The sequence below is a fragment of the Sinocyclocheilus grahami genome, unplaced genomic scaffold (genome assembly GCF_001515645.1).
Source record: "Sinocyclocheilus grahami isolate Dianchi unplaced genomic scaffold, SAMN03320097.WGS_v1.1 scaffold1612.1, whole genome shotgun sequence".
NCBI lineage: Eukaryota > Metazoa > Chordata > Actinopteri > Cypriniformes > Cyprinidae > Sinocyclocheilus > Sinocyclocheilus grahami.
The window spans coordinates 151954-170704 of NW_015506791.1; the positions used below are offsets into that span (position 1 = coordinate 151954).

Sequence of the window (18751 nt, forward strand, 5' to 3'; positions counted from 1 at the left end):
AAAAAAAAAAAAAAAAGCTTTACAGTGTGTGTGTGTTTTGTTCTTCAGGTCTGGATCGGTTCTGCAGGTTTGATCAGTCTGATCCCTGTTACGCAGCTTTGGGACACAAACTCAATCTGCTGATGGTGCTGGACGCTAGTAAATATTACCGGGAGTTACGTAAGAGGATGGACAACACAGCAGATTATCCAGTTTGTCTATTAATTAATGACATGATGAGAAATTGTGATCTTTATAATAACAGACCTGAAGTGACCGTCATTAATGGGACTCTGATAATAAACCGTGTGAACAGTGCAGATTCAGGGAATTACAAATTATATTTCCCTGACTCATGGTACTCAGAAGATCTTCAAGTGATTGTTGAAGGTACAGAAACTCTCTCATCAGACTCATTACAATCTCATGTTCTCCAAAGATCTCACTCTCATGCAGATCAATCCGTTGAATCTCTGTGAAGGTTTTTATTCCTGTAGCACACAGTAAACACACTACAGACTCCAGTAATAGTATGAGTCGTGTGGAAGAACAAGATTCTCCTGTGTTTGTCATGTGACTGTGATGTGTCCCTCCCTCCAGCTCCTATTGGCTCAGTGGAAGTGTCAATCAACTGCTCCTCCAGTGGGGTGATGAGGGTGTCCTGCTCCTCTGAGGGGGATCCGCTCCTCTACAGCTGGACTCTGAATGGAGGTCCACTGATGGATGGAAACAGCAGCATTGATCTGGATGAGGGAACTGATGGAGACATCAGCTGCAGCGTGAAGAACCACGTCAGTCACGCACAGAACACCATTAGACTCAAACCCTGTGCTGGTGAGATCAGTTCTGTTCATCTACAGATATCAACTACACAGACTGATTGATTGATTGATTGATGTGTTTGTGTTGTTCAGTGTGTTCAGTGTCTGTGGTGTTTGTGCTGGTCTGGTGTCTTCAGCTGATGGTTCTGTTGGGTCTGTTAGGAGGTTTTCACATCTACATGAGACACACGTCAGGTGAGAGACGTTTATCATCATCATTATGGATTTGACATGCAGATATTAAGAGTGTGAAGATGATGATGATGTGATGCTTTTAGGAAAGAAGCAGGAAGATCAGAAAGTGAGGATGAGAAGATTTAGAGAAGGACCTGAACACACAGCAGAAGATTCATGAGAGCAGCAGATCTTCTGTATTTTATATGATTTTTAACATGTTTAGACACAGATGTCTATTTTTTATTCATTTGTAAGTGGTAAGTGATTCACTGCTAGTGGGTGACTTCAGTGAACCCATCAACCAGCATTTATATGTCTTTTTACAGTTTTATAAATTTGTTGACATTTATAATGACAGTTGTATAAAAGCAAGAGTAGTAGGCATGTTAATCTCTTAAATCTCTTATTAGTCTGATTAACCAAGCTCTCCATAAAACAAACAAATCAAGTTAATAAAAGACAAGTGAACAAAATAACACAGACACTTCATATTTAAAGGCATTAGATGATTTGTTAATTGGATTTGAGTATATTACACTTAAAATTAATAATTTTAAATGGTGTTTTATGCATGTTTGGACTGCGTTTTTGTTTCATTTACATCTAACCAGCAAGCGTCACCAGCGTGTAGCGTGTTCCAAAGCAAAAGGTTCGTTTTTAAACCTAAAATCCACAATGAATCCTGATATTTTTGTATCAAATGTATTCTAGTCCTAATAAAAAAATTTGAAAAACACTGAAGGTTTGATCAGAACCAACACTGGATTACATGATCAAATCCTTTTTTTTTTTTCCTCTGAACAAACCATTTTTTAATATTTGACCCAATCCGATTGCTGAAACCCAGTCAAATTTCTCTTGAACTGCAGGAGACTGAGGTCAGACATGAAGCTGAGGCTGAAACAGGCTGCTGTTACTATGGAAACAGACTGACAGCTCTGTGCTGATGGAGACCTCGTGTGATGAGCTTGAGTAATGACAGATCTCAGTCTCATCATTTCAGTACAAACTCAGCTTCTTTATCAGGAGAAAATGTTCTTACAAACTGCAGTAATCAGTGAGAGCTTGTTAATACACTTTCAAACCACACATGCACACTGACATTATAAATATCCTCATGACAACTGCTTTATTTAGCTGTTTTTCTTGTATGTTTGACTCACAGCGTAGGTCACTTTGTCCCTCATATTTGTGTTTATGTGGTTTAATGTGAGGAATATTCAAAAAACTTCAGATATCATAGATAAACTTCTGATGGTCAGTTTTTCAGTGTTGTTAACAGGGAACATCGTCCATTATGGTTTTGTGTCAGACCTCGTGGTTTCAGACTTGTGTAAAAGTTGACAGAAGACGTGCAAATTGTGACAGATTTTATCTTTAGATTTAGGTTTAGGCTGTTACAAAAGCAACCAAAGGGTGACAAAAACAGCTTATTACTAAATAAGGTCTTTATGAAAATGTAAAACTGTAGAAAAGGTCAGGAAGGTCCCCACCAATAGAAAACCACATATGTGTGTTAGTTATTTTTGTGTTCTTGTACAAGACCTTCAACCTCAACCTGAGAATGATCTGAACTTCCCTTTCTCACAGAAACAGTGCTCTGGTCTTATAAATACTCTGTCAGCACAGATGAGTGTCAGACGGGCTCTTCTGAAAATATGTGTTGCAATATTTAAATAGTACAGTAAGAAAGGTTTGCAAGCGTATTTGTTCTTCTTAACCGTGTATATTAATGGAGCACACTTAAAATTTAACATTTTGTCACAGCTTCTGAAATTTCTGCATTTCCCAATTTTGTGAATAATTTCTGTCGTATTAACTAAATCAGGTCAAGAGATTAAATATTGTAATTAAAGGTTATTTATGCAGTTTTTATGTAAAGAGTTATATTTATATGTTCAGTTAAAGGGTAAAGACTGTGGTCTGGTTGCGGATGCCTACATGATGTTATATATAGTGCATGTTGATTCACTCAGCACACAATATTTACCATAATGCAAACACAATTAACCTCCTGCTGATTGCATTTGCATGCAAAGATTAAAGATTAACTGATTTAAGCATGCAAATATTAAAGAGTGCGAATATGATGATGCTTTTAGGAAAGAAACAGGACGATCAGAAAGCGAAAATTAGAGATTTAGAGAAGGACATGATTCATGAGAGCAGCAGTAGATCCTCGCATCTATGATAAATGATTTAGCAGATTTGTTTTATGAATCCGTTTATTGCTAATTTTATTCATTTGTCTTATGCTTTGAATGAACCAGCAATATTTTTATATCATTACATAAAACCCCTTCTGTTTATCCATAATCAAACTCCTTTATTTCTCTGAATCAGATCTGTCAGATTTCTGCTTCTGCTCTTTTACTTTATTCTGTTGGTTTTGGTTGACTTCATTTACAGCGTCTGTTTTATGTATTTAAGTAGGAGCTGTTGACCCACATTGGCCATCTCTGAAAAACTTCCTCTTTCTTCTTTCTATGTAACAGTCTTGTAATCTCCTGATGTGTCAGTAGAGCTGCTGTCTGTCAGTGAGACTCGATCTGACTCTCTTCTGCTGGACTTTAGAGAAATGATGCTCATCTTTGGACTGATGCTGCTGCTGCTGCAAACTGCTGCATGTGAGTCACTTTCACATCAAACTCTTATGATGCTGATCAGTCTCTCACATAAAAACACTGAGCTGTACCTCACTAGTTAGAAATGCTTATAAATCAGTCAAATTGTGTTTCGATAAAAATCTAGTGTTTTGCACTGCTTTCTGTGAGGGTTGTGTTCAGGACAGGGCTATTCAATTAGCTTCATTTGAGGGCCGGATTATCGAATTGAAAATTTGAAGGGGGCCAAGGGGGTGGGGGCCGTCCCGATCTCTTTTTGGAGGGCCTATAAAATTAGAAATTAAATTTAAATGCATATTCAGCAGTAAAAATAAAAACATTGAATCTAAGTAAACTTAAACAATCTTAACATAAACTATAAATTGTATGCATAAGCTATATTGATTAAGCTTTATTTAAGCTACAAAAGTTAATCAGCTGTGTTCTGGCAGCGGCTCACCGAAAGTGAGCCAGCTATGGCCCAGTAATGGTTGCCAGATTTAGCTAGGCTTTGGATGTGCAGATCTGGCCCGATTTGCACTGAGACACGGCACATTTAGCCACATTCGGCCTGATTACGGACCATAAGTGCTTGTCTGATTCTGGCTGAGATATGGGCATGCAGACCCGGACCAGTTTAGGTTGAGTGCTGGGCCTGGGTCTCCGTTTACAATGTGGTAAATAGTATGTAGCAGTGACACTTAAACTTAAACATTATATCTTTTACCTGCCAATGTTATGTTATTTGTTAGTGTATTTTTTATTTTAATTCCTATAAATATATTTTTTTCCTTTTATCCCACATTCTCTTTTTTCTTTAGCTACATTTGGAAATTAATAATGAAACAAGCTTAAAGTGGTTAAGGGAACTTTAACATTATTTTTGCCATATGAGTTTCAAGACATGCGCACCAGCTTTGACATCTAATGACAAAAGTAGACAGGCTTTTTGTGCTGCTAATTGCCAGAAGACCAGAAGAACTTAATACACTGGTGAGTAAACATTTGATAATCTAACACAGGGTTCCTCAAATCTTGCCCTGGAGGGCCAATGCGCTGCAGAGTTTAGCTCCAACCCTGATCAAACTCACCTACCTGTGATTTTCTAATGATCCTGAAGACATTGATTAGCATGCTCAGGTGTGTTTGATTAATGTTAGAGCTAAACTCTGCAGGAAAGTGGATCTCGTGGGCCAGATTTGAGGATCCCTGATCTAACACAGTGGTTCCCAACCCTGGTCCTGGAGGCACGCCAACACTGCACGTTTTGAATGTCTGCTTAATAAAACACACCTGATTCAGGTCATCCGCTCATTAGTAGAGACTTCAAGACCTGAAATTGGTGTGGCAGAGAAAAGAGATATGCAAAATGTGTAGTGTTGGGGTGCCTCCAGGACCAGGGTTGGGAACCACTGATCTAACATATAATATTGTGAGTTTGCTGACATAGTGCTAGAGCAGGAGTGGCGAAATCCGGTCCTGGAGAGCTGCAGTCCTGCATAGTTCAGCTCCAACCCTAATAAAAACTCACCTGACTGAAGCTTCCTAGTAACCCTTCAGGCCTTGATTAGCTTGTTCAGGTGTGTTTGATTAGGGTTGAAGCAAAACTCTGCAGGGCTGCAGCTCTCCAGGAATTGAGTTTGACACCACTGGTCTATAGTATTGCGGCTGATCTCTTTTTTTTTTTTTTCCCTCGTCGCCGGAGAAACACCCAACGCTTCCGGTGGCTGGGTGCGCTATCCGGATGGTGACCGTCGCTCTCTCCCTCGTAGCCAGAAGCCTCGCTCGCCTTTCTGATTTCACAAGTGCTTTTCACGGTCTCCGATGTCCCACGGCAGAACACAAATGGCAGCGAATGTGTGAAACAGTTTCAACACACACAACCTCAGTATATGCAATGAAATGTGTGAGCTGTGTCATTTAAAGGCAGCGATGTCTCAAGAACTCCTTATAACTAGTGATGGGACAATTGATTCCGCAGCTCCGATGCTCCGACGCAGTTTTCAAAACACTATTGTATCACACACTGTGCCGATGCTTGTATCGAAATGACGACACCACGTGATTGATGACGTTTGAAGCTTCGAACGTCATGCAGTATCAGAAGGTTGGGACAGCTGGTTTGAAAAAAATGGCGCTTCACGATCCCACCTGATGCATAAAAGGATTATTCAGTCACTTTGATGGCTGTCAGTCGGACATTTAATCATGTTTATAGCTGGGGTCTCAGAGATCCCAAACACAGCATAAGGGTATAACAGCTCACCCAAAATATTTTTTTTCAGCTACCCACGTCAATTATTAATTATGATCACGTGTTTGTGTATTTTATATTATTGATCGATATGTGAATCCGTTGACCAAGCTATAGGCTACATGACACGAGTTGTGGTCTCATTGGCACAAATTAATTTAGATGAGATTATATCTGATTAGATATTGTATTGATCCCAGATTGATTCCACTCTTGAATGTCACAGACTTCCGAAGCTTTGTTTGATCACATGCTTTTTCAAACCCTCCTCTGCTCTGCAATGATTTGTCAGTAAAGGTGGAGAAAACAAGTCCGACCACCAGATGTCGCTAATGCACACTGTGTTAAAAGCTTCGAGTAATGAACCGTTTTTCGGCACAATTTCATGAAAGCCTCAAATGCTTCAGAAAGCCTTGGTTTCCCATCACTACGTATTACTCCGAGAAACTCAATGTTAACCCACACTGTGAGCTAACTGTATCTTAGAAGTCCAATTATGAATATACTCAGTTTTAAACAAAATTAAACAAACTAAAATCACATTTTTCTCACGACTCTCTGATGGACCTCTTCCTTACCCAATAGCGTTACATTCACCTATTGGGGAGGCGGGTTTAAGCTGTTAAGCATCCAATCACTAAACATAAGACAAGCTTGATTGTACACACCACGTTTTTCACATGTGCATTTCAAACGTCCCCAAGTGATTATCGGCCGATAATGATCGGTAGCCGATCAATTGGAGCACCCCTAATTTAGAACGGCGGGAATTTAAAAAAATGTACTTCTTTAAACCTGACAGCGTCTTATTATCCGTAAAGACATCCGTCAGAATATACATCGAAAAAAAAATTAGGGGAAAAACCAAGATTACTACTCGAGCTGTCTCTTTTCTGCACGTTATAAGGGAAACAAATGAGCACCTCCCTAAGAGTTCGTTTGGAGCGCATAACTTACATTTGATATTGCTGACATGTTTCAGATGAAGTTCTGAAGGTACAAACTCCTCTTTCAGTTTTCTGAAGTAGTTATTCAAGTGCCTCACCACAACCCATTGTAATGCTGCGTGAGTATAAGGTCGTAAGTACATTGCATTAAACATACGTTCAAAACTATAGGTTTTTGAATAACAGTAATAATAGCGTAGCTACTGTATATCTTGTATAAATAGCCATGCAATAAGGATAGACACAAATGTGTTACATTTCCTTTTATTTTGTTATAATTCCGTGTTGTGTAATTTAAAATCCTCGCCTGGATTGTAAAGTTGTAAAGTATTTTTCATGTTTATGATATTTTGGAATGACTGAAGATCTGCGCAGAATTCAATAATCTTGTGAATGGACCGCAGCAAGTCCTTCTGCAGTTGTTACGAGCCCCTGCTGTTTTTCTTTTTTTCCTTTCCTGAGTGCAGCTGCTAGTTGGATGGGGGCGGAGACTAGTACAAACACCTGAGGCCTCTGCCTGTTTAAGAGCTGCTGGTGGCACTTCAATGGCTGCTTGCCCTGGGAACGTTTTTGTGTTTGGTTTTGGTTTTCCTTGTACTCTTGTGTTTAAGGATGGTGAGTGATTGCTTGTTTAGTTACCACAGCGTACATAGAAAGCATAGGTTAGAGAGCTGACCCAGAAGACTTTTGCTGTGTTTGATTTCTTCCTCAGGAGATGGGACGTTTTCTTAACTCTTGAGTTAGTGGTAGTTTCAATTAATTAGCTCACCAGTCCTTATTTATGATTTGTTTATTTAAATACTTGGACTGCTATATTTGTTTTCTAGAATGCTTTGTAATATTTATGCAATACTACTTTTGTGTTTTTTAGCATGCTTTTGTATTTGATGCATTGCTACTTTGGGCATGTCCTTTGGCTGCATTTAGTAGTTTGAAAGGTGGGTTTTGACCCATTTTTGCTGTTCTTTTTGTGCAAACTACGTTTGCTGGAGTTTGTTTTATGAGGTAAAATTCCTGTATTTGCTTAATTTTATTTTATAGTAGGTTTTCTCACTACATTTTTGGAACCTTTTGTCAGGGGAAGTTTTGTGATGGAGGATTTTGATTTAAAGAAGTTTGTTCAGTCTCCTTCATTAAAACAGCTTTATAGCTGTAGGAAAGCAGAACTACAATAAATGGCAGATTCTGATAAAACCGATTGTTCGTGGTGCACGTCGCAAGGCTGCCATGAGACAAATTTGATCTGCATTAGTACATCAAAAAGTATTTTCAAGTGATGCTGCTTCAAAATTTTCGTGGACTAGTCTATTTGATTTGCATAAATCCTCATTTGTTGAAAAGTCTCAGAATGTGAAGGAACTAGAACTTGAATTTTCATTTAAAGAACTGCAGGTTAAAGGAAAAACCAATTGCAAGTGACCGAGCTGAAAAGGTTAGAACTGGAGTCAGGAAAACTGGAGATTGAGAGAACTCCTGCGTTTGAAAAACTAGAACTTCGAGCAGTTACACAAAGTCAAACGGCTATAACATCTAAAGCTAGTGCTGACTTGTTGATTTATTTAAATACTTTTTTTTTTTTGCCGTTTTCCTATTTTTGGTTATATTCATTTACCTGTATAATAAAACTTTAACTTTTTGCCCTGGCCACTGTGGTATTTGTTGCCTTTAGAACGGCTTTCTTATGTTGGTCCCTGAACGGGGTCGTAACACAGTTGTATCCATCAAAATGCTATGCAGACATAATGGAAATGACTTTCACATTGTAGAGCTTGGAGAAAAGTTGTAAGTAAATTTGATCTGGAGTTGTGGGGGTGTGTACTGTGTTAGACTATCTGGGACTTGTCACCGAAAGAAACTCATTCAGGTTTAGAACAACTTGAGGTTTAGTAAATGACAATTTTTCTTTTTTTGGTGAACCCTTTAACAATGTTTAGACATTTGCATTGGAAAACAGCTTCAAAATTTAAAGAACATAATTTGACGTATTATTTTCCCTTCAATTTATTTACTTGAATTTTCTATAATTGGTTTTTAAAAGGTCTTTATAAAGTCTTGAATTTATCTTCATAAACCCAGCAGAAACCCTGTTTATGGACATTTTTGATTATTTTGCTGAATGCAGTTGTGAATCCTGAAAATGTTCAGGCTCATAGCAGTGCTGGCATATTGGCCATTAGCAACTTTGCTTAAAGGTTTAGTTCACCCAAAAACGAAAATAGTTTTAAAGGTTTTATGACTTTCTTCTTTCAGATGAATCCAAACTGAGTTATATAAAAAATTGTCCTGGCTCTTCCAAGCTTTATAATGGCAGTAGGCAGATGTTTTTTTTTTTTCCAAAAAAGTAGAGTGCATCCATTCATCCATAAAACGTGCCTCAAACAGCTCTGGGGGTGAATAAAGGCCTCCTGTAGCAAATCGATGCATTTTTGTAAGAAAAATATCCATATTTAAATTGTTATAAACACATTCTCTCACTTTCGCTGACTGTCATACAAGCAAGCCGTTCTGGGCCGATGACGTAGGACGTATGCATCAGGTCTCCTCTTTGCTTGTATCAAAATCCTCCTACATTTCTTTACAAATCCTCAAATCCTTGTGTACTTCTAATTTGTGACCGGTGTTTTGTTTTGCTGTCTCTCCTCCACCTTCGTCACTAATCACTGCCGCATGCGCTACGCCTATGTCCTACGTCAGGGTTCCTCAAATCTTGCCCTGGAGGGCCAATGCGCTGCAGAGTTTAGCTCCAACCCTGATCAAACTCACCTACCTGTGATTTTCTAATGATCCCGAAGACATCGATTTGCATGCTCAGGTGTGTTTGATTAGGGTTAGAGCTAAACTCTGCAGGAAAGTGGATCTTGTGGAAATTTGAGGATCCCTGTCCCATGTCATCCGCCCAGAACGGCTTGCTCGTATGACAGTCAGCAGAAGTGAGAGAACGTGTTTATAACGATTTAAATATGGATATTTTTCTTACAAAAACGCATCGATTTGCTACGGGAGGATTTTTTTACTCCCCCCGGACCCGTGTGAGGCACGTTGTATTATGGATGCGCGTGCTTTATTTTACGTCTTTTGGACTGTTGAAAAAAAAAAATGAAAAAAAACCCGCCTACTGCCATTTAAAAGATCTTGGAAGAGCCAGGACAATTTTTAATATAATACGATTGGGTTCATCTGTAAGACGAAAGTCATACACACCTAGGATGCCATGAGGGTGAGTAATTGCGCTAATTTAAATTTTTGGGTGAACTAACCCTTTAAGAGTCATGCTTTTCTCTGGAACATGCAGTGCAACAGACTATTATTTAAAAGGAATATCTCTTGACACTAAGATATTTTCAGTTCATTATTAAAATGGTGGGACAGATTAGACTGAATTGCAAGCAGGCAAAATTGGATTAAGGAAAAAAAACCTCATACGTTGCATTGGTTTGTCACATTTTATGACATTCAGAAATCATGTAAAATACCGGTAAAGAAAATAACAAAAAACCCTTTTTTAGCCTAGTTGGTTCCGGAGGTGTTTTTTTCCACATTTGAGTTTTTTGTTGGCTGCACATCCATGATGCGAATCTCCCGTTCCACCACATCCCAAGGTGCTCTATTGGATTGAGATCTGGTGACTGTGAAGGCCATTTGAGTAAAGTGAACTCATTGTCATGTTCAAGAAACTAGTCTGAGATGATTTGAGTTTTGTGACGATGCATTATCCTGCTGGAAGTAGCCATCAGAAGATGGGTACACTGTAGTCATAAATGGATGGACATGGTCAGCAACAATACTCAGGTAGGCTGTGGCATTTAAACGATGCTTGTCCGATTTTAGTGAGCCTGTGCGAATTGTAGCCTCCGTTTCCTGTTCTTAGCTGACAGGAGCGGCACCCAGTGTGGTCTTCTGCTGCTGTAGCCCATCTGCTTCAGGGTTCGATGTGTTGTGCGTTCAGATATGGTATTCTGCATACCTTGGTTGTAACAAGTTGTTGTTTGAGTTACTGTTGCCTTTCTATCATCTCTAACCAGTCTGCCCATTCTCCTCTGACCTCAACAAGGCATTTTCGTCCACACAACTGCCGCTCACTGGATATTTTCTCTTTTTCGGACCATTTTCTGTAAACCCTAGAGATGGTTGTGCGTGAAAATCCCAGTAGATCAGCAGTTTTTTAAATGCTCAGACCAGCCCGTCTGGCACCAACAACCATTCCACGTTCAAAGTCACTTAAATCCCCTTTCTTCCCCATTCTGATGCTCGGTTTGAACTTCAGCAAGTCGTCTTCACATCTAGATGCCTAAATGCATTGAGTTGCTGCCATGTGATTGGCTGATTAGCAATTTGTGTTACCAAGCAATTGAACAGGTGTACCTAATAAAGTGGCCGGTGAGCATGTGTATGTATATATATATATATTGGTTTCTCATTTTGACCAATAACTTGCACTATGGTGGGAGGAGTGCATGTAAACTTGTGCAGAGTTAATATGCAGTGTTTAACCTTCTGACTTGTCATATTGAGGTATGAAATTTAAAATAATCCTTATGGTTTTGATGTGACAAATTGAAATGCAACTATTTATGTTTCTCAGTCCCATGCCGAGGTTATTTATTATACATCACACTTTCAAGTGTCGGTTCAGATCTTTAGACGGGTGTGTGTGTGTGTTTGTTTGTAATTATTTTTATTTTTTTTCAATTGTCAGTTGATGTGTCGACAGCAAATTGCTTGTTCAATTTAAATGTGAATGAAAGTGTTGTCTCTATTATTAATTACATTAAATAAAAAAAGTGTTTTGTCATCTTTATTTAAAATTTTAAGGCAGTGGGGTAACATTTGCTTTTATCGATTCAAGTTAAACAAAAATCCCAGTTAACAACATGATTCAGGTTGACTGGACTAGGAAATAATAGTCAAGTCAACTTGAACAAATGTATTACCTTGACTAATTCCACTCTAATGGGAAGTTGTTTCAACAAGAAATATATTGTCAAGATAACAAAAAAAAATTAGGCAGCGGGGTAACCATAACAAGGTGACAAGGACGAGAGACATGGGGATACATTTGCAAAGCTTTTATTCAAAGGCGTGGTCAGAAACAGGCGAGGGTCAGACAATGGCAACAGGTATATAAAGGGCAAGACACAAGAATAGTCCAGTAAACGGGCGTGGTCTCTCTCCGGCGAACAATGTCCAAACAGAGTAATTCAAAGGATTAATCCAAACACAGGCGATGGTCCAAGCGAGGGGTAATCAGTATCCGAACAGGGCGAGACGAGAGGGGTAATTCAGGATGCACAGGCAAGAATCAGAACACGAGAAAACAGGCAAGACTATGACTAGACTATGGAAAACTCAAACAATGACAGGGAATTGGCTCTGTGAAGTAGCTACGCTAAACAGCATAAATGCTTAAACAATACTCTGCGATCTGAACAGGAACTGAGTGAGTGTAATACAGTGTGTGTGTGATTGGTTACAGCTGTGTGCAATCAGTGCAATGGATGATGGGAAATGTAGTCCATGGTGACGTGTAACAGTCTGTGTAATGAGAGAGTCAATATGATGGACGAGTGACCTCTGGTGGCGATCGGACGGAAGTCCATGGACAGGATTCGTAAAAGTAACAACGTTTTTTTAGTTGACTCAACAAATGTGTTACAGTGTAGTTGGTTATTGGCATAAATATTACCACTGGCTGTTTATTATTACTTAAAAAGCACATATTAATGTCTTATTCTGCAAGACCTTATTCTAAATCCTTAATCCTTCCCAATTCTTAAACTTAACCACTACTTTACTAAGTATTAATAAGCAGTAATTAGGAGTATATTGAGGCAAAAGTCATAGTTAATAGTTAGTTAATAGTGAGAATTGGACCTTAAAATAAAGTGTGACCAGAATAATTTATGTAGTTATCTATTATTTATTTGAAAGAAATAAAAGAACCGTTTCATGTCTATCGTTGTACCAATAACTTGTCGAGGTTGATAAAGGATTTAGAAAGTAATTAGTAATAAGTAATTAAATACTTTTTGGAGTGTAATTTGTACGATAATCTAATTACACTGTTGAAGATGTAACTAGTAACTAGTAATTAATTACTTTTTTAGAGTAACTTACCCAACACTGGTTGAGTGACATCATTAACAATTAGTATTAATAAGCAGTAATTAGGAGAATATTGAGGCAAAAGTCATAGTTAATAGTTAGTTAATAGTGAGAATTGGACCTTAAAATAAAGTGTGACCAGAATAATTTATGTAGTTATCTATTATTTATTTGAAAGAAATAAAAGAACCGTTTCATGTCTATCGTTGTACCAATAACTTGTCGAGGTTGATAAAGGATTTAGAAAGTAATTAGTAATAAGTAATTAAATACTTTTTGGAGTGTAATTTGTACGATAATCTAATTACACTGTTGAAGATGTAACTAGTAACTAGTAATTAATTACTTTTTTAGAGTAACTTACCCAACACTGGTTGAGTGACATCATTAACAATTAGAATAGAGTCCGCGTCAAGGCGAGCTATTCTATCGGCCTATTGAGTATTAAATTACTGCAGTAGGCGTCGTCAAGTCAACTAAGTTTTACGCGTTAAGGCGAGCTTTCAGAAGGTTCAATTACCTTGGACCAACAGGCTAATGTGTTGTGACGAGTCTGAGGTTTTCACTTCTCAGCCATGTCGACGGCCATTACCCCCGCCAAAGGGAATGAGTAGAAGATCTGGGAGGTTGCATCCCGCCCGTGTCCATCCTCATGTGGAGCTACCATCTCAGGCAAGGACCTTCACCCCATGTGCATCATGTGTATGGGCCATAAGCACACTCAAACGCTGCTGGCGGATCCACAGACATGCACTCACTGTGAAAATCCTGGAAAGGAGGCTCAGAGTGGCGGTGGCTAACAAGTAGGACCCATGTCTGTCTGGAGCGGCCACACAATCTGCGGCATCTGACCATCTCATGCGAGCTAGTATGAGCTGGGCGGACATGATGGAAGCCAAATCCCCCAAGCCAAAGCCGGACCCCCAGCTGTAGAGTCTTCAGTGGCTTATCACCTCCATCCGAATCGGCGCTCCTCTGCATCCTCTCAGATTTCGCTGCAGAGTAAAATGAAGAGGCTGACCGCTTCGATATAGCAGAGGATGTATAAATACGTGGGGCAGTCCGTGTGCTCGCTGAACACGATGACTTTACTGTCAGCGTATCAAGCAGAGATTTAGGAGAAAATGGGGTGGCCGTTGGACTCAGGAGCGCCGAACCCAGCACTCTGGGATGAAATTTGCATCGTGAATGATCTGATTCTGCACTCTTCTCATGGCGCGGTTCAAGGCTGTGGTCAAGTGATGGGCTTGCCTGTGTCAGGTGAGAGAGCGTTATGGTTAAACCTGTCAGGCTTGGGCGACGCGCAGAAATCAGAGGTAATGAATGCTGCTTACGACCCTACTAATGGGTTGTTTGGCCCAGCCCTCGAGAAAATTAGGGAAACCAGCACCCTCAGGAAACAGAAGGATGAAGCTTTTAAACTCTGTTTGCCACGTAAGCAAGCGCCGCGACCACCCTCTCAACCGCCATGACAGGGCTTTGCAGCAGCCGCAGCAGCGAGAGGGAGACCGGTAGGCGTACGGTGTACGGAGTGTACGGAGGACTTCTTTCTGCCCGGAGAGCCCTTTGACGTGCATGCACAGTTCTTCTGTGGGTTCTTCAGAGTGGTGCCCGAGGAGTAGAGCCGTCAGGGCTTTTTTCCCCGTTATTTTGTAATTCCAAAGAAAGGGGGCACAGCCCTTCGTCCAATCCTGGACCTTCATGTGTTAAACAAGCACCTACGAAAATATTCGTTCAGAATGTTAACACACAAAGCGCTTTGTCAGTCAATTTGTCAGAATCGATCTGTCAGATGCTTATTTTCACATAGACATTTACCCCTCTCACAGGAAATTTCTCAGATTTGCATACCGAGGCACAGGATACGAGTTTCAAATTATTCCGTTCGGACTAGCTTTAGCTCCAAGGGTTTTTACCAAGTGTGTGGAAGCGACCCTGTTCCCATTAAGGAACAAGGGAGTAAGAATATTCACGTACATAGACGATTATCTGATATACTCATCGTCAAGAGAGCAAGCAGTGATAGACGCAGAGATGGTGTTAAATCATCTCAGCAGCTTGGGGTTCAGGATCAACATGATAAAGAGCCGTTTGGAGCCCTCTCAACAAACAGAATATCTGGGGCTCAGCATAGACTCCCTCTCATATCGAGTTACACTGACAGATGGGAGGGTTGCATCTTTCACACAATGTATCGCCCGCTTTCAGATGGGGAAAGTGTTTTCGTACAGACTGTGCTTATGAATGCTGGGTCTAATGGCTTTGGTGATTTCTGTAGTACATTAGTACATTGTAGTACAAAAAACATATAAATTATATAGAGTTGCTAGCAGTGTGAGAAATCGGCAGGCCAGCACCCCTTGAATAGTCGTTTTATGAAAAGGGCACGCCGTAAACATCCAGTTTCCAGACAGATGGTTCCTTTATGGGATTTATCCATCGTCCTAGAAGCTCTTTCTCAACACCCTTTTGAGCCATTGGAGGGAATTGGGCTTTATTTGCTCTCTCTTAAGACGGTTCTGCTCATGGCTTTAGTAACAGCAAGCGTGTGTGTGAGTGACTTACATGCTTTGTCTTAGTCTGTCTTGTTTCCAGTTCTCTCCAGGGCTCACTAAGGTTTCCTTTCGCCCCAAACCCGGCTTTTGTGCTTAAGGTAGTTGACTTAGCCTATAGGTGCCCATCTACTGAGCTGGAAGCTTTTCACCCTCCTCCATTCTCTTCTCCATGGGAGCAGAGGTTGAATTCATTATGCCCGGTACGGGCGCTTCATATGTATGTGAAAAGAACAGCAGGTATTAGGACTCATGTCCAGCTGTTTTGGTTGTGGGCTACTCCTCACAAAGGGAAGCCGTTGCCTCTGTCAATATCATTGGATCATAGAGGCTATATCTTTAGCCCATATTTGCAAGGGTCTTCAACTGCCTAAGGGCTTTAGAGCCCACTTCACTTGGGGATGGCTACATCCTGGGCCTCACTCAGGGGAGTTTCGGTTCAATATATTTGTTCAGCAGCAAGTTGGGCTACGCCGCATACTTTTGTGCAGTTCTATAGACTGGACGTGTCTGAGCCATCCTTAGCACACGCAGTGCTGGGAGCCAGTTTGTCTGTGCACATTTAAGTGCTATGAGGATAGCAGTGGCATGGGTGCAATCCGGGAGTGGTCTTTATCTCCCATAGTGAAACACAGAGCGAAGTTCGAAAAAGAATGATGGGTTACTTAAACATAAACCCGGGTTCTTTGATAACAGAGTGAGGTGTTTCACCAGCACTTCCATCCTTGCATGGGGACAAATTTACATGATATTAAAAGTGGGGGTGACACGTCCCCCGCGTGATCCACACCCATGTCCATAATGTAGATTTAATTATATGATAAGTTCACATAAATAAGATTATAATTAAATCCATGTTGTTCTGAGTGAAATGAGATCAGATGGTGGTGAATGAGTGCAGCTATAGTTGTAGTTTTCTCCTGCAGGAGTCGCTCTCTACATCAGCAGCTCTGAGCAGCTACAAACTCAACGGGTCCCATGAGTCTCTGCTCCAGTCAACAGAAGATCACAGTCATCTCTTCATTCACATGTGAACTGACTGCATCCGAGTCAAACATTATCACACACTCACTGAGATACAGACATTACACACAGCTGCATGTAGACCTGATTCTGCGTTACTCTCAATAAAACTGCCCAGAGCATTTCATGAATACAGTAAAGATACTGTTTTATTTGATTTGCAGGAGAATCTGTGAAATATTTTGCATAATTTGTTAATTTACATCAATTGGAAACAAATCCTGCCCACTTGTTGCTTCCAAAACAAGATTCTTTGCACTTTTTAGAAAGTGTGCCTGAAAATTGTTCCTTTTTTCTTAGTTCCACTTGTTTTAGATGTATTGTAGTGCAAACTAACAGCATGTGTCTTCCCCCATAAGAGGAAACTTCCTCGTTCCTTATTGAAGAGGTCAGAGGTTTCCTCATGTCAGTCCAGTGTGTGTCTCACCGTGAAGACATTTGTCTTGATGAGAGCCAGAACACAGACGATCTGAAGCAGCATTGCACTCTTCTGCTGGGATTGGGCTCTTCTGGAATCTGTATTTAAGAGAAATTATGATAATCTTTGGACTGATGTTGCTGCTGCAAACTGCTGCATGTTGTTGGCACAGCCATTTTGCGTATAATAACTGGTAAATTATATTTATTTATACGGAGGGAAAAACATGCTCACTACTCGGTATTCTGATGAACCGGAACTGCCTTTATTTGCATATGTCCCTTTTTGGAAGACAGGTCACATGATATGAGCAGTGTGAGGGCACACCCAATACAAACGTTAACACCCCCACTTGCTCTCATACTGTACAATACTGTATATCATTATAACAACATAACATATGGATACAGTCTTGCATCTCCCTTGTGTTGGATTTACATACCAAACATAAAACTTTTGAATTTTTTTAGTTTAAATTTTGTCACTGGTTTAATCATGACATCAGCCACCATTTCTTCTGTGGGACAATACTCAACTGTCACTTTGCCATCACTGAGTGCTGATCGAATGAAATGATATCGTACATCGACATGCTTGCATCTTTGACGACACACTGGGTTCTTTGATAGAGCAATGGCACCTTGGTTATCTTCAAATATTTGTACAGGCATATACAGACAGTCATTTTCCATACTGTTCAACAACTGTACAAGATACATGCTTTCTTGTGCGGTTACAGCCAGTGCCATATACTCTGCTTCACATGTGGATAAAGCAACTGTGGACTGTTTCTTTGACTTCCAAGAGATCAGAGGACCATCTTGAGTAAGACTAAAACAGTACCCTGTTGTACTCCTTCTGTCATCTAGATCTGACGCCCAGTCAGCATCACTGTATGCCACAAGTTTAAGTTTTTCATCACTTTTCTTGTAACATAGTTCATGATCAATTGTACCTTTCAAGTACCTCATTACATGTTTAACTGTAGACCAGTGTTGTTCGTTTGGGTTAGACAAATATTGAGACAGTTTACTAACAACCCAACTTAGATCAGGTCTAGTACATGTCATCAGATAGATCAAACTACCTACTGCCTCACGGTACTTCTTAGGATCAACAGGATCACTATCACTGCTGTAATCCAGCTTTTGCTCACATGGTGTCGACCTGGGTTTACAATCTGACATACTGAATCTCTCTAGTATCCTCAAAATGTACCTTTTCTGGTTCATTTTTATGACTCCTTCACTTTGATTGAAATCAATTCCGAGAAAATGTTTGAGTTTTCCCAGGTCTTTCATTTTAAATCTTGATGTCAGCATCTTTTTCACATTATTCAGTAAATCATTGTCACTGGCAGCAATAATCAGATCATCTACCCAGATTATTACTGTCACTCTCTCTTTTCCAGTTTGTTTACTGTACACACAGTGGTCAGCTGAATTCTGAACAAAATCATTCTCACTGAGGTAATCATGTAACATTTTGTTCCAATTTCTCCCTGACTGCTTTAAACCATACAAGATCAAACTACCTACTGCCTCACGGTACTTCTTAGGATCAACAGGATCACTATCACTGCTGTAATCCAGCTTTTGCTCACATGGTGTCGACCTGGGTTTACAATCTGACATACTGAATCTCTCTAGTATCCTCAAAATGTACCTTTTCTGGTTCATTTTTATGACTCCTTCACTTTGATTGAAATCAATTCCCAGAAAATGTTTCCTTTTTCACATTATTCAGTAAATCATTGTCACTGGCAGCAATAATCAGATCATCTACCCAGATTATTACTGTCACTTTCTCTTTTCCAGTTTGTTTACTGTTCACACAGTGGTCAGCTGAATTCTGAACAAAATCATTCTCACTGAG

At 39.9% G+C, this 18751-nt stretch overlaps 1 protein-coding gene across 2 annotated transcripts in view; it reads left to right on the top strand.

Moving 5' to 3' along the window:
• LOC107571552 (uncharacterized) overlaps positions 1-18751 on the top strand; it is a 62244-nt gene that overhangs the window by 20050 nt on the left and 23443 nt on the right. The window contains exons 4-7 of one of the 2 annotated variants that reach the window (XM_016257874.1): positions 49-369; positions 580-813; positions 894-995; positions 1079-1452. In XM_016257874.1, the coding sequence (XP_016113360.1) occupies positions 49-369; positions 580-813; positions 894-995; positions 1079-1155 (734 nt within the window). In that variant the 3' untranslated portion in view covers positions 1156-1452. Of the gene's footprint in view, positions 1-48; positions 370-579; positions 814-893; positions 996-1078; positions 1453-18751 lie in introns of those variants that run through there. The other variant, XM_016257873.1, reaches the window with a different exon arrangement.